Here is a 22,653-nt window from a genome sequence, read left to right on the forward strand (position 1 = left end):
AATGCTTGATAAGAAATGTACTCATTATCTTGCCCATGTAATTGTAACCCCTCTGTACAGTATTTTCACAATAAAAAAAGAGAAAAAATATTATGTTTTGGATATTTAATTCTGGAATCATCTAACTTAGACTATAATTTGAAATTTGATTTTCTTCTTTTCTTTTGTTATTTCTAGTAATTATTTCAGGGAGCTATAAAGATACTGAACTAATGAAGTTAGAAAAGACATTGACACTGAAGAATTGCCTGTACAAGACTTGCATAAAAATGACTACCCTTAAGGTACACTATACTCTAAAACCAATTCACAATGGGTAAAGCATCTAAACATAAGGCCAGAAACTATAAAACTCCTATAAGACAACAGAAGAGAAAAGTTCATAAATATTGGCTTTAACAATGATTTTTTTAAGGATATTACAACGAAAGCTCAGGTCATAAAAGCAAAAGCAAATGAGACTACATTTAACTAAAAGGCACCTGTACAATAACCAACTAACAAAATCAATTTTAATCTACAAATTGGGAAGCATTACTTCCAAATCATTTATTTGATAGGGGTTTTGAAAGAATTCACACAACTCACTAATGAAAAAACAAATAACTGAAATTTTAAAAATGGGCAAAAGACCTGAACAGACATCTCAAAAGATGTAATAATGTCAAAAGATATATGAACAGATGCTCAAGATCATTAAGAACCAGGGAAATGCAAATTAAAACAACTATGAAATAATATTTTACACTTGTTAGTGTGATTATCAGAGAAACCCCTAAATGTTGTCTAGGATGTACAAAAAAGAGCAGTCTTGTACACTGCTGATAGGGAAAACATTATGGAAGTTTCTAAAAACATTAAAGCTAGAGACATCAGATGATCTAGAATCCTCCTTTGGGACATGTAGTCAAGCAAAACAAATCAACACCTTGTACATATATGTATGCTAACATGTACATTGTAGTATTACTCATAACTGGGATATAGACACAACTTGTCTGTCGACAAATGAATATGTAAGCATAAATGCACACTCTCACACTTTGGAATATTTTTGAGCCTCAAAAAAGGGTAAGAGGGGCTGGGAAGGTGGCTCAGTGGTAGAGCGCTCGCCTTGCATGCTCAAGGCCCTAGGTTCGATTCCTCAGCCCCACATAAGCAAAAAGAAAAAAGCCGAAAGTGGCGCTGTGGCTCAAGTGGTAGAGCGCTAGCCTTGAGCTGAAGAGCTGAGGGACAGCACCCAGGCCCAGAGTTCAGGCCCCACGACCGGACCAAAAAAAAAAAAAAAAAAGGGAAAGATAAGCGGAGTGCTCATGCCTATATTCCTAGCTACTTAGGAAGCTAAGATCTGAGGATTGTAGTTTGAAGCCAGCCAGAGCAAGAAAGTCCATAGACTCTTATCTCCAATAAACTACTCAGAAAAAAAAAAATGCTGGAATCGGTGCAGTGGCTCAAGTGGTAGAATGCTAACCTTGAGCACAAAGAGGCTCAGGGACAGTGCTCAGGGCCTGAGTTCAAGCCTCGGAAGAGAAAAAAAAAAAAAGAAACAAAGAGTAAGATATTGCTGTTTGATATGATGTGGATGAGACTGTAAGACACTATGCTAAGTGAATTAAGCCACACATAAAGAAAAGTATTGCATCATCCAACTTACAAATAAAATCTAAGCCATGTACAAAGATCAAATATATAGAGTTTACCACAGGCTGAGAGGTAGAAGAAATGGGGGCTGTTGGTCAGAATATACACAGAAGAATAACAAGTATAGGCATTTACCCTAAAGATTACAAACTAGGATATAAAAGCCACCAGCACAGCCATGTTTACTAGAGCACTATTCACCATAGCCAAGGTATGAAAACAAATGCCACTCAGTGGACAAATGGATCAAGAAAGCATGATGTACATACATACATACATACTGGAATTTACTCATCCATTGGAAAGAATGACATTGTACCATTTGTAAAGAAAAGACTTGGAAAAAATTATGTTAAGTTTAGTAAGTCAAGCCTAGAGAGAAAAGCATCTGTGTTTTCCCTTATATGTTAAAGCTAGATTTAGCTTAAACGGTGGATAGTATACAAGTGTATACAAATGTATTAACTGAAATACGGTAGATTCAAGAAAGATTTCAAATGGTGTAATTCCTTAGAAAAAAACCAAAGTTCAGCCAAATAAAACACCAGGAAGATTTTGGGGAGAGGAGTAGACGAATGAAGAAAAGAGGGGGGAAGTACAGAGACGAATCCAACAAAAATCCTACAAAATTAATAAGAGTGATGGATGGGATGGTTAGGGGAGGGATAGGTCAGAATGTTGGAAGGGGTGACATTGATCAAGATATATTGTATTCATAAACTGCTTTGTTAAATGGCAATTCCTCTGTTCAACTAATCAAAGGTAACTCAAAATGATTTTTAAAAAGTTACAGAAAATAATGAAACACTGACATCAAAGATGTCCATTTTGGTGAGCTAAATTACAACAAATTTGAGATGGGGAAGGATTAATGGAGATAGTAGCAATCACAATGAATTTAACAGCATAAAATCAAAACCAAAGTGCAGAAAAAGAGTGAAGTATAATTTAGAGAAAGGTAATGTCAGATTTAGTATTTGTAATTACCAAGTAACTTCTTTCATAATTTCCTTTTTTTTTCTCATCAGGGGCTTGAACTCAGGACCTGAGTGCTGTCCCTCAACTTTTTTTTTCTCAAGGCTAGTATTCAACCACTTGAGCCACGGCGGTACTTTCGGTTTTATTGGTAGTTAACTGGAGATAAAAGTCTCAGGAGCTTTTCTGCCTGGGCTAGAAACCGCTATCCTCAGATCTCAGACTCCTGAATCGGTAGGATTACAGGCATGAGCCACCAATACTCAGCCATATATTTCTTTATATTAGTAAAGCACAAGCAAAGACATTGAATACCTAGCTAACAACAAAATATAAGCACTCCACTCATTAGGGAGCCATTGGCATTTTTCCATTATGAAAAACAAAAAACAAAAGGTGGGCACTGGTGGATCATACATATCTAGTCTACTAAAGAGGCTAGCTATGAGGATAGTGGTCTAAAGCCAGCCTGGGTAGAAAAGTCTGCAAGATATTATCTCCAATTAACCAATAAAAAAGCTGGACTGTAGATGTGGCTCAAGTGGTAGAACCAAGGAAGAGTTCAAAGGCCCTGAATCAACCCTGGTACCAGCACAAAAAAAAGAAGGAAGGAAGGAAGGAAGGGAAGGAAGAAAGAAAGGAAGGAGGCATGCAGCCAAATCACAAATTAATCTTAACAATCCATTTATATTTTTAATATAATTTTATGGTTATTATTAAGGTATATATAGAAGGGTTACCATTTCGTAAGTCAGGTGATAAATAAATTTCTATTTTGGACAATATCACTCCTTTGTACCCATTCCCCTAAGTTTCCCCCTCATTTGTATTTTGAACTAAAAACATAAAAATATTCTTATCAAAAAAATTGCTTAAAGACCATCTTTGAAACAATCTTTCCCCAAAATGAGCTTTTTCATTGGTGTCTAGGAAGCTGGCAAATTTCAAATGAAATAATTACAATTGGTTAATTTTGTGATTAAATGTTAGATCCTGCTATAATTGGATAATTCTGAAAGTACTATTGCCAAAGCACTGAGCATACTACTTTTAGTGACATGTTACCAGAAAAAACAGGTAAAAATAATAGAAAATTTGACCATGCTGAAAACTGAGGGTGAAAAGACTAAAGGGACTGGAGTTGTAGTTCAATAGTGGACCTTTTGCCTAGTTTGCAGAAGGCTCTGGGTTGATCACAACATAATAAATGAATGCATGAACAAAGACTGAAAGTAAAGCTTGGGGAAAATGTAAAATTTCACAAGGTTGTAATCAGTCAGCTATCATAAACTTGTGAGAATTAATTAATGATAATGAACTTTGTAGAGACTGAGGAAATTGTTACTTATCTCAAAGACCCAACAGAAGATGTCCTTAGCATCTACTTTAATGTCATGTGATTGAAGTTTTACCTTGTTTATAGTCCAGTGGCGCACGGAATGCTGCAAGTCATTAACTTTCACATAAGTATTCCAAACAACAATCACCCCTGTGCAGTCGCCAGAATACATGTGATGACCTATTTTAAAATAAAATTGGTCACTTAAAAATGGCACAGAGTTAGGAAACAAATTATGTTAAGTTGGGGAAACCATAACCCAGTAAAACAGTTAAACAATCTGAGGCCTACTAAAGGGTATTTTGGTTTCAAAAAGCCAAAAAGTACAATATAACTTACAATCTAGTTTCAATTTTCTTTAAACAAGTTCTTCATTCTTTTAAATTATTTTTCATGACATTTCCCTTTGTCATTTCCCTTTGTCACTTACCTGAACTGGAATACAGAAAGAAATTAATATCTCAGGACATGTGTCTGTAGCCCATTTTCTGAAGCCAGATTGTTTGGTTTACTGAACACATATTATTTCATATTAATCTAAATAATTACTTTCACTAGTCTTACAAAAATTTTAGAAGTTTTAATATGTCTTGTTCCAATAACATCTAAGACCCAGTAAAAACTCAAAAATAATCAGGGAATAAATAAAATAACAAAAGTGAATAGCGTTAAGAGTATAGTAGTAGTTGCCTTCATTGGAACATACTCTGACATACCTTCATCATCAAAACAGAGTGAGTTGATAAAACTCTTGTGAGCATCAACCTGCCGAACCAATATGGCAGCATCTTCTTTCATATCAACTTTCCATATTCGTATCATTGAATCATAGCATCCTGTAACCACCAACTCTCTTGTAGCTGGATGGAATTTAGCCGTATAAACAAAGGAAGGGTGAGGTAAAACTCTGAAAGTATTTGTATTGTTTATTTCATTTTTCCATATCCTAGGAAAGGATCAAAAGTTACATACTGATTATAAAAGGTACAACTTTCTTTTTCAGTGTTTCTAAGAACCAATACAGCCAATTGGTTTTGCACAATAACCAATGGTAAACTAATATAAATGTCATATATTTGAAGACTAAAATTCTTTACATTTTTACAAAGCTGTTTCCTATTATCAAATATATCTATTAAGTGTAATCTATACTATAAAATTATGCATATTTGGTCACATATATTTGAAACCTAGTTACTTTTATATCAAGTAAATACATGTTGAGAAGTTGGTAAGGCAGTACCATTTACACTGAAAAACAATGGGAAAAAACTTTTAACAATTTTGCAGTTAGGTTATGCATATTGCTGTTACAAAATGCTTATTAGTCGAGGTTTAGAGAACAAGATTTCCATAAACTTTATATTTGTAATATTAAAGCCAACATAATGAATAGGAAGATCCCAAAGACTTAAAAACCATATGGAAGTTGCTCTGAATTCTTAAGTAAAATAAGATAAAAACTAAAATGCTCATTATTTAGAAAAGACTCTCATATATTAAATACTACCTTTATGTTTAACAGTCTCATTATCTCTTCCTCTAAATGTTAGCTGATTTTTAAAAATTATTATTCCTACAAGTCATTATGTCTAAAACGAACTTTACAACTTTGGTGGGGGGCAGGTGGGGAGGATTGGGTGTGGGGGCGGAGGGAGGATGGGAAGGGATGGGAAGGGGAAACAAAGGAGGAGGCTAGAATGCTTGATAAGAAATGTACTCATTATCTTGCCCATGTAATTGTAACCCCTCTGTACAGTATTTTCACAATAAAAAATAAATAAAAAGTTAAAAAAATTATTATTCCTTATAGTCGTGGCCAAAGAGAAAATCCTAAAGGTTGTTTTGTTAGATATTCCACATTTATAGCAATGTTTAAAAACAGGTTAAAATCTAGCAACAAATGTTAAATATGTGTTAAACAGCAGCTTTTTTTTGGGGGGGGCTGGTCGTGGGGCTTGAACTCTGGGCTTGGGTGCTGTCCCTCCGCTCTTCAGCTCAAGGCTAGTGCTCTACCACTTGAGCTACAGCGCCACTTCTGTTTTCTGGTGGTTTATTGGAGATAAGAGTTTCATGGACTTTCCTGCCGTGGCAGGCTTTGAAATGCAGTCCTCAGATCTCAGCGTCCTGAGTAGCTAGGATTACAGGCGTGAGCCACTGGCACCTGGCTAAACGGTAGCTTTTAAAAAGTATGTTTAAATCATTACCATTAGAATATATTAAAATTTACAATGGGAATTTAAAGTTCATTTTCTTAATTACTACCTAATAATTGAGGCAATTAAAATCCTTATCAAAGTATAAATGAAAGAGAAAAATATAATTGGCTAATCAAGAATAACATTCTATATTTTCAGCAGCTGCTTAAAATATAGTTTGTGATCTTCAATTACTAAGGACCCAAATTAATAATGAAGGAAGTGAAAATACATGGTTTCAAGTAACAATAAAGTACATGTATTATTGCACAGTTTTACTTCAGATAAAATTTTCAGTGAACATATGTTATGTGAAATAGGATATTTACTAAGAACAAAATTTTGAAGGAAGTATTAAGAGAGTTAAAAATTGCTTGCTAGCCGGTGCCAGTGGCTCACGCCTGTCATCCTAGCTACTCATGAGGCTGAGATCTACGGATGGTGGTTCAAAGCCAGCTAGGGCAGGAAAGTCCATGAGACTCTTACCTCCAATAAATCACTCAGAAAACCAGAAGACGCGCTGTGGCTCAAGTGGTAGGGCACTAGCTTTGAGCTGAAAAGCTAAGGGACAGCACCCAGACCCAGAGTTCAAGCCCCACAACCGACCAAAAAAAAAAGAATTGCTTGATAATAAATCTTAGTGACATTATGTAAAATACTTTGTAACCTACAGAAATTAGGTAGATTATCATCAAAACAATGACACACAATTAAAATAGATGCACTATTTTTAAAATAAAAATGAATGTTTTTGTGTAAAAACTGAACTCAAAGCTATCCATGAAGGTTTCTAAAAACTTTTTTCTGAAAAAGTTTCAGAAAACCAAAACTCCATTTGTAAGCAATAGCAATTCTAGTTCCCTTCCTTTCACTTTAGGTTATTCATATCAATTATCATTTACTTGTTTCAAAAACATCTTTTAACCAGGCACTAGTAGCTCATACCATAATCTAGCTACTCAGAAGGCTGAGATATGAGGATCTTAGCTTCAAGCCAGCTCAGGCAGGAAACTCCCTGAGACTCTTAGCTCCAATTAACCACCAAAAAGATGGAAGTGAAGTTGTGGCTCAAGTGATAGAGCACTAGGCTTAAGCAAAAAAAAGCTCAGGATAGTGCGCCAGAACTAAGTTCAAGGCCCACGACCAACACAAAACAAAAACATTTGTCTTTTTAGTTCTAGCCATGATGCTTCTCTCTTTTTTCACACTATTTTTGTGATGTAGAGTGATTATTATTTATTTATTAATAACCATTAATTATTTCATTAATACTGTTATATAATATACAATGATAACATTACATATTAACAATTAGTTATTACTCAATTATTAATTTTATTAAGTTAACAAATTAATTAGTATTAATTTTAAAGTCTATAAGATGTTTATCACCAACTAACCACCAAAATGCCAGAATTTAAGCACAAGAGATAGAGTGCTAGTTTTGAGCCAAAAAAACTAAGAACATTGTTCAAGCCCTGAGGTTAAGCCTGAGTATACAGACACACACACACACACACACACACACACATACACACACACACATGCGCGTGTCTTTAAATGTTTTATTGAGCCAGGTGTAGTAGCACATGCCTGCAATCCAAGAACTTGGGAAGCTGAAGTAGGAGGAATACAAATTCGAGGCTACCACAAGCTACATAGAGAAACTTGCCTCAATAACTAAAATGGTTATCACGGTACTTATTAAACGGAAAGGGGATACTTTAAGACCAACAATATGAAAAATGAAAATATTTAACAACCTATAAAACTTTTTAAAATATCAAGTACCTATTCACTTCAATTACTATGCACTGAGCACCACTGGGTTCTGGCCCATATATCTAGCTAAAAGAGAAGAGAGAATCCTTACCATGAAGAGCTTATATTCTAGGAAAGAAAAAAACTCAAATATTTAATAACCTTACCTCAAGGTATTAATCAAATGGGTGACATAATCGAACATTTGATAAAATAAACATTTAAAGATGGTGATGACCAAATGCTATATGTTACATAAATGAAACATATTTAAGAAAAATGCCTTCAAGCAGTTTTACTACTTAACTCATTGGTCAGTTTGCATAATGCATACTATGATCATCGGTAAAATACAAGTTACACTTAAAGTAGTTACATCACATCTCTTTCCTTGATGGCAAGCAGCATATACAGTAAATACTTTATGAGTATACTAACCTGGCAGTGCCATCAGATGATGAAGTAAGGATGTATCGATCATCTGTAGACCAGCAAAGGTCATAAATAATATTGAGGTGGCCACACAATTCTCTCATGAAACGTCCAGAAGGAATTTCATAAACTGATGTAGATTTTTGAAAGTTAGTAAGTTTCTAGATCTTTAATCCAACAATATATACATAATTTATAATAATTTAGACAAAGGTTAATCACTATTTGTAAATTATAACTAAAGACAGTCACAGTAGTTTTCCATTTGCTTTAAACACAGAAATTCACACACAATATTTTATACTGTGCTAAAACAGTACAATACAATTTAATATATTAATCTCATCTGCTCAAAGTAATTCTCTAAAAATCTTTGATAATCATTGTATTAGTCAAGGATTAAATGAGATTAATATTGCAACTTATTTCACATATTTTATAATTTGTAGTTTCACAAATATTATAAACTCTAATAGTAACGTTTGAAATTTAAATTTAAACAGTGCTGTTATCAGAAAGAAATTCCACTATTTAGATGACAGCATAAGGGAATTAGCAGCAACTCAATCAGACAATGTACCATTATCATGTTTCATATACAACTGAACTTAAAATAATGCTTAATATAGAATAACGTTTCTAAGTCTCTACCTCCACCTAGTGGTGAAAGCAATTGCTCTTTAAAGCACTAAGTGGTACAGAAGTACTGAAATAGCAAAATTAAGAAACAAAATTAAATCCATTCCCTGATAAACAATAATGACAATAGCAAAAATTCTCAAAATAACTCTTCAAAACTCTGCACCTTTAGCATGTCTTGCAAGTATTTATCCAAGAACAGATTGAATCTTTGTAAGAACACTGAACTTTCTGGTGGCATTTTCACTTGATCTGATTTCTCTTTCCTAAACTCTAAAGTAGTCTTACAAGCTAAGGAAGTCAAAAGGCTAGTAGCTAGACACTGGAAAGTGCAGAACTGCTTTGAAATTCTCTAAAAGCTCTATCCCCAGAGACTTACATCTGACAATCTGTCAGTTCTAGGAAAGGCTACCTAACTCAGAACTTGGCTTTACTGTATTTAAGCTGGCTTTTTGCAGGGTATAGGCAAACAATCCTAATACTGGGATGCAGGTTGAACAATCATTGGCACCATTTAACACCGTAGCTGAGAAAAGGGACCATGCGAGTTGTAGCTAACAAGAAGTTCACTATAGAGCATAACATTAAAGAAATAAAAAAAACTGCAAATGAGATGGCCATAGAAACTTTGAAAAGTCCTAAATATTTCTGAGAATCTAGGATTCCCATGCACATATGTAAAGCACTGTGTAAAGCCCAAGAGAATCTCCAAAGGCTTTTGCCTCTATCACTTTGGCTGATCTGTGGGGGTGCTGTACAAACAAGAAGTGAAGGGTAAGGCAGAGTTATAAACTGCTGAAGCATGGAAAGTATATTCTGAGAGAGAGAGAAAGAGAGAGAGAAAGAGAATACAGATACACAGAGAGATACAGAGAGATAGAAAGAGCACCTGCTGAGTGTATATAAGAGCCCACTGACAAAGGACTTCAGACCTATCCACTCAAAGTACTAAAAAAATATATTTTCCCAGCCCTAATTAGATGATCATTAACCTAAGTGAGTAGAGGTTAGAATGCAATATTTGACAAAGAATAAGACTTTATAAAGTTAGTCCAGAAAGTCACTAATCAAACAGCAACAAAATCAAACCAGTTTCCAACATAGAAGTATGAGGTCTTAAAAAAATAAATAAATAACAAACAGGGAAGTATGACCTATACCCAGGAGGTGGAGAATGGGGAGGTAGGAGGGGAAAAAACAGGCACCAAACCTGTTCACTCAGAAAATGAGGAAGACTAGATGTTAATCTTTCTCAACAAAAGCCTAAAATCCATGATTATAAATATAACGAAAGATCTAAAAAACAATGCCTAAAATGTTAATGTATAGGAATGATTTCCCACCAAAAAAAGAGAGTATCATTAAAGAAATGGAAATGGTCAAAGATAACAAAAGGAAATGTTAGGGTTAAAATTAAGATTTCAATAAATTTTAAAAATCAAAGAATGTCTGCCACACAGATCACAGATGAAACAGGAAGAATTATTTCTCACGAATAATTGGATATCCATCCCGGCTGGCACATGCTGCTGCTAATATTCTTCCATTGTGGGAGAAATCAAGACAAAAACATCCTCGTTCTCCTGCATTTAGTGAGAAAAGGTGCTTGTTTGGAACCCGGCATGCCTAAAGAAATATACATTTAAAAATATAAATTAGGAAAACATAGCATAGAAAAACTAGTTAATTTCCATTACTACATATTATTACTCAGTAATTCCATTACTCAGACACATAAACTGTTTCATCCTTTATAAGACATAAATCAACACATTACAAATTTAAACAACAGTATATTCTTACCACATTAAAAACAGCTAAGGAAGAAAACTCAAGTAAAAGGTTAAATGTTGCCCAAGCAGTAGAAAATGCAAAAGTATTATATCCATCAAAATTGGATCAAAGAAACCAGGGCTTATAAAAAATTGATGAATCCAGGTATTAGGCAATACATCTCTCATAGGCATCAAATATCTGGTTTTTTTGTGGGTTTTTTAATGTTGTTATTGAATTGTGTTTTCACCTCAAATTAGTATGTTACAGTCCCACTTCTAGTGCATCTGTAAAGTAATGGTGGCAGATAGGGTCTTTAAAAACAACATTAAGTTAAAATGAGGTCATCTGAGTAGTTATAATTCAGCAGTGTTGCACACTTGTAAGATGAAAAAATATCAGATCTTAATGAGCAAAGACCATATGAAGAGACAACAGAAGAGTAGCCATATGCGAGCCAAGAAGAGGTCTCAAAGAAGTTTTGCTGGCACCTTGATATTTGCTATGGAGTGAATGCTTATGTTCCTTCAAAATTCTGTGTTTGAAACTTGGTACCGGTGGCTCTTGCCTGTAATCCTAGGTAGTCAGGATGCTGAAAGCTGACTCAATTCAAAGCCAGCCCAGCGAGATTATTCCAAGAAATTCTTTTTTTTTTTATTGTGAAAATACTGTACAGAGGGGTTACAATTACATGGGCAAGATAATGAGTACATTTCTTATCAAGCATTGTAGCCTCCTCCTTTGTTTCCCCTTCCCATCTCATCCTACCCCACCTCCCCCCAACCCAACTCTGCCACCCCCCCCACGGCCCACCAAAATTGTAAAGTTCATTTTCGACATAACGACTTGTATGTCTCATTGTTGCAATGGGCCCACCTGTATCCCTATTTAAACGATTTGCTTTTTCCCTTCCCCTCCACAAATTATAACAACATCAAATACAGTGAAAGCAGGGATTATACCATGGGGAGGGACATACAAAGCAACAAAGAATAATCTTATAAATGTGTTAGAAACAAGTAATTCTTATCTCAATTAACCATCAAAAAGCTAGAAGTGGAGGAGTTGTTGCATAAGTGGTAGAGCACCAATCATGAACAACAACATAAAAGCCAAACAAAGCAGGTGCCTATAGCTCTTGCCTGTAACCCTAACTACTCAGGAGGCTGAGATCTGAGATTGTGGTTTGAAGCTAGCCAGCCCAGGCAGGAAAGTCTGTGAGACTCTTACCTCCAATTTGCCACCAAAAAATTGGAAATGGAGCTGTGGCTCAAAGTTAGAGCATTAGCCTTAAGCATAAAAGCTCTGGGACAGTACCTAGGCCCTGAGTTCAAGCACCATGACTGACAAAAAATAATAATAAAAGCCAACCAATACTCTGAGTTCAAGCCAAGCTCCAGTACTGGCTTGTACATATGTACCCACGTACACACACACACACACACACACACACGCACACGCACACGCACACACACACTCACACTTCTTCGTTGAAACCTTAATCAAAACATGAGGATATCTAGAGGAGAGCCTTCTGGGAAGTAATTACGTCACTAACTGTAGGGTCATTGTAAATGGGATTACTGCCTTTAAAGGAAGAGACATGAAAGAAATTATCTCCCTCTCTATCACATAGCAAGGAAGATGTCTGCATATTAGAAACCAACCTGGCTAGTATCTTGCTCTTTGACGTCTCAGATTTTTAGATCTGTGAGAAAAAAATGTCTGCTGTTGAATCCTTTTTGTCTATGGTATTTTGTTATAGCAAACTAATACAACTGCCCATATGACAAAAAAATCCTAAAATATATTTTAATACTGTTATTTGTCATATGAATTAATGAAAAAATAAGTAAAGGTTAACAATGATAGTAAGTAATAAGCTAAGTCCCTTAGGAATTATTGTAGTTTTTTGATCCAGTACTGTAGGAAACAGCTCACCTGACCAGGCAATCGCTTCCACTTAACTACTTCCTTTGAATCTTCTAATCCAGGTTCTGTGTCTACTGAGCTTGGCTCCTGGTGACGTTCACAATATACTGGTTTACCTTTTTCCTCTTGAAGGGCCATCATAGAACGGTAAGATGGCTTTATCTAAATATGTACAGAAAATAGGCAACTTTATATCATTTTAATGCTTTTCTTTTCCCTAGCATATATTGTTTGAAAAATAATGAGACAAATGATGTTGAAAGGTTACCAAAATATAATCAAGAAAAAATTCTATTTTCATTTACACATTATTCTAAATAAAATAGAATGTACTTCAAAGTATAGTTCTATAATAAATAAGTTTTAAAAGTTTGGATAAAAGTTAATTATTATGACTGCATAAATGGTTTTAATGACTGTTTTTTTGTGCGCTCTTCCTCATCAATACCTGCCCGATGCTTTGCCATAGATATAATGTGCTATGATGCCCCTGGCTTCAAAAAATCACAAAATATAGAATAAAATATTGTTTAAAAATTTCATTTTATGTTTTTTAAAAATTTATTTCTTAATGTTAGATTTTTATTGAATGGCATTCAAACCAATGCAAATCAACTCCTTGGTCACAGTATATACTATCAACTACAGAATATACAACTAACCTGAAAAATTAGTGTCATATAACAAATAATGTCTTATAACAAGAAAAATGTGTTTGATTTTAGGATTAATCCTTTTCTCAGATCATTTACAATGTTCATCTGCTGTAGAAAATGACATCAAAATATTATTTGTTAACTATTTGAATACGCTAGAGAAATAAGTAAATCAGAGTTATGAAAATTATAGCTTAATATCAAATCTGGCTTACTGTATTGTTATTAGAAAATTTTATTGGGCTACAACACATTACTGTCTGAACAGCTTATTAAATACTACAAAATTGACAGAAAATATAGCTTGTAAAGCCTAAAATATTTGCTTTCTGGCTCTGTATAGGAAAACATTTCTCTTAAGTATCAACTATGACAAAATAAATATATAAATCTCTGAATGAATCTTTTTACTACAGAAATCTATTAAAATAATGTTCAAGACCATAGCTTATTTAAAGTAAGAAATATACCATGTAATCATTAGTGTCATCAAGAGAAGCCATAAGTGCTATGAACTTACACAGTCCGGAACTTTCAGTCCTCGCACAGTTACATACAATGTTGATGGATAACGATTTCGTGGACATTTGGACCACCATTCAAAAACCTCAACAGCATTTGATTGTGATCGAGTCTTCGTAGGTGGGTAGTACAGCTGTAGGCGAAGTTTTGAATTGATGTTCGCATTCCCATTGGCTCCCAGAAGCTTTAAAATATTAATTCATATAAAATACTATCTTTTGAACATGTCTAATGAGGCAACAATAGGTAGTTAAAAACTCATTTGAAAAATGCTTTTGATGCCACAACAAAATTACTTAAATTTATTAAGAGAAAGATTCACACAAATGGTTACACAATTTCAGCTTGTTTTTCATATAAAAGTAAAACTTTCCTCTTCTCACATGAACAACCACTTCAGATTGTTGGCAAAGCACTTTTCAGAAAGGAAGTGACTAACACACATTCATTAATAAGGATAAAGACTAAAATATGTATTATGTAAACACAGAAACAGGTTTTTCCATTTGTTTATTATATGTATAATTAATGGCTAAAATTTTGGTTTAATTTTTTAAGTCAAAATGATTTTAAGATAATTAAATTGATTTAAACTATTCACTATATTTTAAAAATAATTTAGTCTGTCTTCTTAAAAAGGTCTATTTGTAAGAAGCTATGAAACAAAACTACCTAAATAAATAAGAGGAGATTCTTACGAGAAAAAGAAAGAAAATATTTTTTCACTAATTCAGAATAAGTTTTCTCTCACTAGACCATGCATTTAAACAGGATCTATGTAATAAATAAGAATGCAGAGATAGTTGGAAGCTTTATCACACTTCAGGCAGAATATAAAGATGATGTAAGCCAGAAGAGTAGGCATTGAGCACAGGGGATATATTTAATAACTGTTTCTGATTGGTGCAACTTGAGATATTTTTTTGAAAGTCAACAAGGGCTCTAAGGTATCATTGGCCAACAGAATTTTGTATGATGACATGAATGCTCTTTAGTTGGGCTATCCAACACAGAATCTTCTCATCACAAAGAACTATTGTGTACTTGAAGTGGTGCTAGTGCAACCAGCCAGTGAAGTTCTAAATATATTTAATTTGAATAAATCTGAACTCAATTTGCTACATATGACTACAGCTACTAAAGCAGTAAAAGAGAGAAAGGGTTAAAAGGTTTGGCAGGATATTCACTTTGAGAGAGTCTGAGTAATCAAGTTAGAATGTCCAGTAAGTAATAGCATTTACAAATATGAAAAAAAAGAAGAGTGAGCCAAGTTAAAGATGAAACTACAAGTAGCACTGACAGTAAAGAGAAAACTGAAAAACTAAGAAGGAATGGAATAAATAAAACCAGGAAAGAAATCTAATAACGTAGCAGAGTTTCAAGAGAATGATGTTTCAAATGCACATAAGTATGATGAAATAAAAAGTGAACAATATATTGGTAGCTCACACTTGTGATTCTAACTACTCAGGAGGCTGAGATCTGAGGACTACAGTTCAAAGCCACCCCAGGCAGGAAAGTCCATGAGATTCTATCTCCAATTAACCACCAGAAAACCATAAGTAGAGTTGTGGCTCAAAGTGGTAGAGCACTAGCCTTGAGCAAAAAAGCTCAGGGACAGCACCCAGGCCCTGAGTTTAAGCCCATAACCAACAAAGAATATAAATAAAAAAGCAAAAATTGATCAAATTTGGCAAACAGAAATAATTAATGATTTGGATGAAGAAGTTTTAATGGTACAGGCAAAATCCAGACTGTAAAATGTTCAGGAATGATATATCAACAAGGAAACAGCAATGCAAAATATACCTCATTCCATTCCACTCCTCAAATCTAGGAAGGGATACAAAGACAACAGAAGATAACAGTGAACTCAATAATATGAAAGGAAGGGAGGAGGCAGCGTATCAAATTGAGTAATAACATATAGTCATTAACTACTAAGCTCTCTACACTCCATTAGCCCTCTTACTGTCATATTTCCAAATCATAGTTTCTATAAGTTATTTTAATATTCTACACCCTACAGAATCTGTTTTCATCATCTACCCTGTAACTTAAAATAAACGCTTACAATAAAAACTGTGATTAAACTACATATTGTATAATTGAGTAGGGCTTTTTGTTTGCTTTTTCTGGCTAGAATATGAAATTGATAAGGTCAAGGAATCTCTCCTTTAAGTTCACTGACAAGATTAGTAGCTGGCACACATAAATGTCTTAATAAATATTTACTGAACTGAAAAAATAATGGCAGGACTGTATGTCTTTCTCAATGCTGCATCCTTAAGAACAAAAGTGTAAATGGCACACACCAAGAAGCCAACTATTGACTCACCAGAACAAATGAGATCCTCACCAGAATCTGAGTAAACAACTGATCTATCATCATTATGATCTTAACTTCTGTCTTAAGGTTCAAATTGACTTGGAAAAAAATGTCAATCTAATTTAGAGATTATTCTAAATGTGCACAAAGATGTATGAAAAAAATACCTTAAGAAATGCCCAGGCAATTTTCCGAAAGCCACATTCTTGGTTTTGAACCTCAGAGTTATTCTTAATTTCATCCATGCTTAAAAAATCAAGAATCTGCAAAAAAGAATTAAAAAATTACTTCTAAGAATATTAGTCTACTTAAAATTTAGTATTTTCTAATGATACATTATTTTAAAAATTATTTGTATACTAAAAAATGTCTCTTTATAGGAAGTGAAAATACGTGTTTTCCCCTCTTTGTGTCTTGTTTTTAAGACAAGATTTTACTATAGTCGAGGTTAATTTTTTTATATTACCTCAAATATAAGTCCAAGCAAAAATGCACTGATAGGATCCTTAGAGCATTGATTATTCTTAATGTATCAAGCAAAAGTTCAAATGGCTATTTATTTTAAAAAGTCAGAACCCTATTTTTGTGTGTTTGCTTATTTCCTGGTCCTTCTTTGTATTACCTTTCTGAAGCTAAAGGCTTTCTCTTGGATTAAATTACAGTGAGGTTTCTCAAGAGAATTTCTTTCATATCTCCATCCTAAGAGATCAAATATTTGCAACCATCTTCACAGTACATTTCTGTATTCTAGGTACTTGTCACTCAAAACTTGCTGGTGAACTTATAGTAAGATAATTTCTATTGAAGGCTGCTTAAACAATAATGGATTTCATTCATCTTGTGTGTTTGCATGTATGTGTGGGTACACTAGAGGTTGAACTCAGTGCTTCATGCTTGATAAGTATGTTATCTACTGCTTTGAGGCATATCATTGGTCCTTTTTGCTGTAGTTATTTTTTCAAATAGTATCTTGATTTTGCTTGGGCTAGATTAGATCATGATCTTCCTATTTATGCTTCTTACAAAGATAAATAAAAGGTGCTTACCATCCTGCCCAGCTTTTTTTTGTTGGCACTGGAGCTTAAACCCAAAGCCTTCTGTTCTTGCTTGGTGCTTTTGATCATTGTTGGCACGCTACCACTTGAACTGTTACTCTACTTCAGGCTTTTTGCTAGTTAACTAGATCTTAAGAGTCTTGAACGACAATCCACAGATCTTAGCCTCCTGAGTAGCTACAATTATAGGTGCCTGGCTGGGTATGTTTATCTTTTCTAATCCAGGTAGTATGGATATAATTAGGGACCCTGATAAGAATTAAATGACTTTCCACTCTGTAAAATGGATTCATAATGGATAATTGATATCAAAAAGATCTGACATATCACTTCTGTTCATCGTTACAGGGTTGTTACAAGATTAAATGACAGATTAGGTCAAATGGCTAACTCTTGGCACTAGTTAATGTTCATCAATTAAGTTATCATTCTTTTTTTTGATTTTTTTATTGTGAAAATACTGTACAGAGGGGTTACAATTACATGGGCAAGATAATAAGTACATTTCTTATCAAGCATTGTAGCTTCCTCCTTTGTTTCCCCTTCTCATCCCTTCCCACCCTCCCAGTTATCATTCTTTTTAAAACAGGGTTCCCACTGATACAAAATATTGCAAAGTCTAGATCCTAGGGATTAAATTCTTACAATACTTTGCTGCATTACTGAACTATTAAAAATAACAGCTTAATGTTAATATAATTTAATATTAACTAAAATTTAGTTGTTCAATTCATACCTCAAAGAACAAGATGACTTTAGGACACTCATCAAAATCTCGAAGCAAATAGGGAAAATTTTCATTAAAGATAATTTGTTCTTCCCACTCTGGAAGTCTTGATTTTAACTGTTTAAAATCATATGGCTGGGTCATAATAGGAAGAATATAATCCACATTGTCTTTTTCATAATAAGATGAAACTGGACGTTCACTGTTGAAATAAACATACTTCTATTAACACAATTCATGATAATTTTTAGGATGAGAAAAATACAGTGCACAAGGGAGGCCACCAGAAATAATGGATAGCTATGATACAAAACCAGAAATTATATTTATCTAACTAAAAATTAATTTTATTAAACTTAAAAGTAGTAGTGCCTTACTATCATCTCACATTTAAGTACTATCAGTAAGATTCACAGAATTACTTTATCAAGAACTATAAAGTAAAAGAAATAATTGCACCTTTACAATAAAGAGCTGAACTAAAGTAACTATTTTATAATTTTTTTTTTTTTTTTTTTTTGCGTCCGGTCGTGGGGCCTGAACTCTGGGCCTGGGCGCTGTCCCTCAGCAATTCAGCTCAAGGCTAGCGCTCTACCACTTGAGCCACAGCGCCACTTCCGGCTTTTTTCTTTTTGCCTATGTGGTGCTGAGGAATCGAACCCAGGGCCTCATGCATGCAAGGCAAGCGCTCTACCACTGAGCCACCTTCCCAGCCCACTATTTTATAATTTTAAGTTTGTAATAAAAAGCATAATAAAGTTTTATTGTAAGAAAATAAACAATGTTTTGAGCTGCTGTAATTTTGTAAGTCCAAAGACAAGTAAGTGAATGGTTTTTCACAGTCATCATTTCTTCATTTCTTATCATCTTTCCAAGCAAATATTTTTAAATTCCACTATAATAGTATGTCAGTAAATTATTTTAGTGTATTTTCTAATCTGAGCTGTCAAGGAAGACATGTGTTATCTATAGAAGTAATTCTAGGGGGAAAAATCAAGATTCATTAACATTACCTCATATGCATATATTAATTTAAAAGGAAATTATGAGGTCACATAACTAGGACATTTACAGTCATTTATAATGCAAGTTTTAAGGCATAAATTCATTATGAAGCGAGGTAGAAACTCTCTCCACTTAAAAATGGATATTCTCCATTTCTGTAAAATGTATTTATCAGTGTCAAATGTATACTTAATGTGCACTTACAACTCATATACCTGATGACTTTAGTATTAATAATCACAAAAAAGAAGAATTCTGTAAACAGATTCCATTTCAAGGGTTAACTGGTCAATTAAAAGAAATTACCTATCATCTTTCTTGACATATTGACCAGTATTCTCATCAATCACATGAATTTTTACCATTGGATGAGAAATCATAAAATCTGATTTAAGTCTATCAGTTCGGTGAATATAAACGCCCAAGACGAGGTCATCATCAAGTAAACATTTGGGATAAACTGGACTATCTCGGCTTGTTACTTCATGAACACCATCACCATCAATGTCTTCATTATCATCTGAAACTACAGGCAGGGAAGAAAATCAGTATTTAATTGTTCTTATGGTTGGATTTAAATACAACCTAATTTGTATGATCCATGCTTATTTCACTTTATTAATAAAACTTCAAAGGAAAAGAAAGGATAGACAGTAACATAAAACACTATAAAAGTAAAATACTTACTAATCATTAAAATAAAATGAGAAATCTTTTATTTTTTCCAAGTTATGACCAACAATGTAAGAAAAATATAAAAAAATAAAATTAATTTCATCTAGTTATTTTAACATGGACTATATACAATTCAGTTCAACACTTAGATTAAAAGCAACTTGGAAAAGATAAGTTAAAAGTAGCTTATTGTAAAAGCATTAGAAAAGTACAGAACTAATGCATATTAAATAGACTAAAATTCAATTTAATATGCACTGAATTACAATCTAGCCCTGATTGGCACTTTGATGGGGTACTGATAGGACACTCTTATCTGCCTATGTGAGGAAAAGGAAAGCCTTCTCAAGGGAAGATTGTTAATTGTTAATTGTATTCAATTAACAATATCCACACTATAATAAAGAGTTATAGAAGAGGCAGATTATGTAACCAATAATCGAGAAAAAAGACAACAGAAACAGACTCACAGATGATAGAGAATAGTTTCCACAAAATAATTTTAAAATAACCGTAACTAATACACTTAAGAAAATAAAAAATGGGCAAAATAGTTTTTTAATGAATGAAAGCTCAACTGAATTAACTACTTAGGAGTTCTAAATTCAGGATTTAAAAAGGGCTTTTTATGTTCCACAACTCTAACTACAAAGTCTATATCATTCTAGAGTTTAATTAAATTACAAACTAATATTGACTTAGGTAATACACCTTTATTAAAAAGATGCATAGATACAAATGCAGGTTTTAATCTAAATGAATCAAGAACAAGTGAGAAATATGCTACATTAAGCCATATTCTTTAGTTTTAATGTGAAAGATTATAATTTTTTCAGTTATTTCTGCTAAAAGAAACCATTTTTCATATATGTTCAGTTACAAACCTGGTTTAGCCTTCTTTTTTGTTTTCTTTGGTTTGGATTTTGCATTATCTGGCAAGTTCTCATCTATGTTTTGTTCTGTTGAGCTTACTTCATCATCTTGATGAGAATCTGAACATTCCTTCTTTTGCTCACTTTCAACTGTGTCATCACAGATGGTTGGTGTGCTGAATATATAACACAAGTGGAATTTTCTTTACAAATGCATTGTTACTACAATTATTATTTATTGAACAACAAAGTAAATGGAAACAGAAGTAATAATAACCCTGAAGTTTTATTTTCTGCCAGAAGTTCTATATACTGTCTAGCCATGACTAGCAATCAAACTGGTCATCATTAGGTATTATTTTATACTGGGTGAGGAGTTACCATATCCTGGAGTCAGCCTAATGTGAGTTCGAAAACCTAGGGAATAATCCTAGCACTCCTGAGGCTGAGGCAAGAGGATTGCCAGTTTGAGGTTATCCTGGCTACAGAGTAAATTCAAGGCAGCCTAAGCTATAAAGTAGAACTCTATCTTAAAAAAAAAGAAAGAAAGAAAAACAGAGAGGGGGTGGAAGGAGGGAGGGAGGGAAGAAGGGAAAGAGGGAGAGGAAGGGAGGGAGGGAGAAAGGGAGGGAGGGAGGGAAGAGAGGGAAGAAGGGAGGCAATGGCATTTTGTGAGAAATAGACCTGTCTTACAGAGGACTGAAAGTAAATGATTAATGAACAAATTTCTGCATATTTGATGACTTGTTTTGTTTGGCTGGTTGTGGGCTTGAACTCAGGGCCTGGGCACTGTCCCTGAGCTCTTTTGCTCAAGGCTAGTGCTCTACAACTTTGAGACACAGCACCACTACCAGTTTTCTGGTGGGTAACTGGAAATAAGAGTTTCATGGACTTTTATGCCCAGCTGGTTTTGATCCTCAGATTTCAGCCTCCTGAGTAGTGAGTGAGAATCACAAGTGTGACTCACCAGTACCTGGCTTTAATGACTTTTTTTTTGTATTTTCTTTTTTTGTTGTTACTGAGGATCAAACCTAGGACACTGCACTTGCCAGGCAAATGCTTTGCCACTGAGCTATATCCCAGCCCTTTAATGACTTTTTAAAGGCCAAAAAATTGTTCTAGTTCTGATTTCAAGAGGCTTTGGCTATGCCAATTTTTTAGGTTAAAAATTAATTGATGATTTTAGTGGCTCCTATGTGACATTTTCAGAAGGATATAAGTAAAATAAAAACCCATATGGAACCAATAAATGGTAAGTTTAATGGAAAGCTGCCTATTAAAAATTTACTTGAATTTATCTAGTTAAAAAGCTCATTTAAATAGAAAAATAAGGGGCTGGGAAGGTGGCTCAGTGGTAGAGCACTTGCCTTGCATGTATGAGGCCCTGGGTTCGATTGCTCAGCACCACATAACCAAAAAGAAAAAAAGCCAGAAGTGGTAGAGCGCTAGCCTTGAGCTGAAGAGCTGAGGGACAGTGCCCAGGCCCAGAGTTCAGGCCCCATCACCAGACCCAAAAATACAAAAACAAAACAAATAAATAGAAAAATAACTCCCAATATATTTAGTTATCATTGTAAAAAAAATGGGGCTGAGACAAATAAATATTTCATATTTGTTATTCCAGAAGGCCTTGCTATTTTGTCAATTACCAATACGATTATTAAAGAAAATTCAGCTACCCTTTTCATGCCACTGTCATGTAAGATGTAGTTTTAATTCAAATTCAAGAATTAACCCTATTTTAAAGTGAGAGTGACTTTCCAATTCCTCACTGATGTAGTAGCTATGGGAAGGAAGTTTGCAGTACTCTGTGAAAAGCAGTCTTGACTCTTTTATGTTCATTTCTTTGTACAATCCTCTTACTTCTGAGTGTGAGCTGGATATCATCATCCATTTCTAATAAAATGTGATAAAGGTATTGGATATCATACTTCTAAATCATGTCCTAAAAAGATGTGACTTCTGGGCTGTGAAGGTGGCTCAGTGGTAGAGCACTTGCCTTGCATGCATGAGGCCCTGGGTTCGATTCCTCAGCACCCATTGAGCAAAAAGAAAAAAGCTGGAAGTGGCGCTGTGGCTCAAGTGGTAGAGCACTAGCCTTAAGCTGAAAAGCTGAGGGACA

The 22,653-nt window shown here is 34.1% G+C and overlaps 1 protein-coding gene across 6 annotated transcripts in view; it reads right to left on the reverse strand.

Annotated features, from left to right (window-relative positions):
- The window catches only part of Ahi1 (Abelson helper integration site 1), a 130,309-nt gene that overhangs the window by 88,654 nt on the left and 19,002 nt on the right, over nucleotides 1-22,653 (reverse strand). For all 6 annotated transcript variants that reach the window (XR_001175466.1, XM_013026898.1, XM_013026897.1 and 3 more), the window contains 10 exons: nucleotides 20,544-20,707; nucleotides 19,291-19,510; nucleotides 17,989-18,181; nucleotides 16,365-16,460; nucleotides 13,867-14,052; nucleotides 12,700-12,852; nucleotides 10,479-10,611; nucleotides 8,353-8,476; nucleotides 4,672-4,901; nucleotides 4,029-4,135 (listed from right to left, as the gene is read on the reverse strand). Coding sequence is in view for 5 of the 6 variants with exons in the window: in XM_013026898.1 (XP_012882352.1) it covers nucleotides 4,029-4,135; nucleotides 4,672-4,901; nucleotides 8,353-8,476; nucleotides 10,479-10,611; nucleotides 12,700-12,852; nucleotides 13,867-14,052; nucleotides 16,365-16,460; nucleotides 17,989-18,181; nucleotides 19,291-19,510; nucleotides 20,544-20,707 (1,606 nt within the window). In the remaining variant the exon portion in view is untranslated. The remainder of the gene's footprint in view (nucleotides 1-4,028; nucleotides 4,136-4,671; nucleotides 4,902-8,352; nucleotides 8,477-10,478; nucleotides 10,612-12,699; nucleotides 12,853-13,866; nucleotides 14,053-16,364; nucleotides 16,461-17,988; nucleotides 18,182-19,290; nucleotides 19,511-20,543; nucleotides 20,708-22,653) is intronic.

The sequence above is a fragment of the Dipodomys ordii genome, unplaced genomic scaffold (assembly GCF_000151885.1).
Source record: "Dipodomys ordii isolate 6190 unplaced genomic scaffold, Dord_2.0 Scaffold97, whole genome shotgun sequence".
In the NCBI taxonomy this organism is placed as follows: domain Eukaryota; kingdom Metazoa; phylum Chordata; class Mammalia; order Rodentia; family Heteromyidae; genus Dipodomys; species Dipodomys ordii.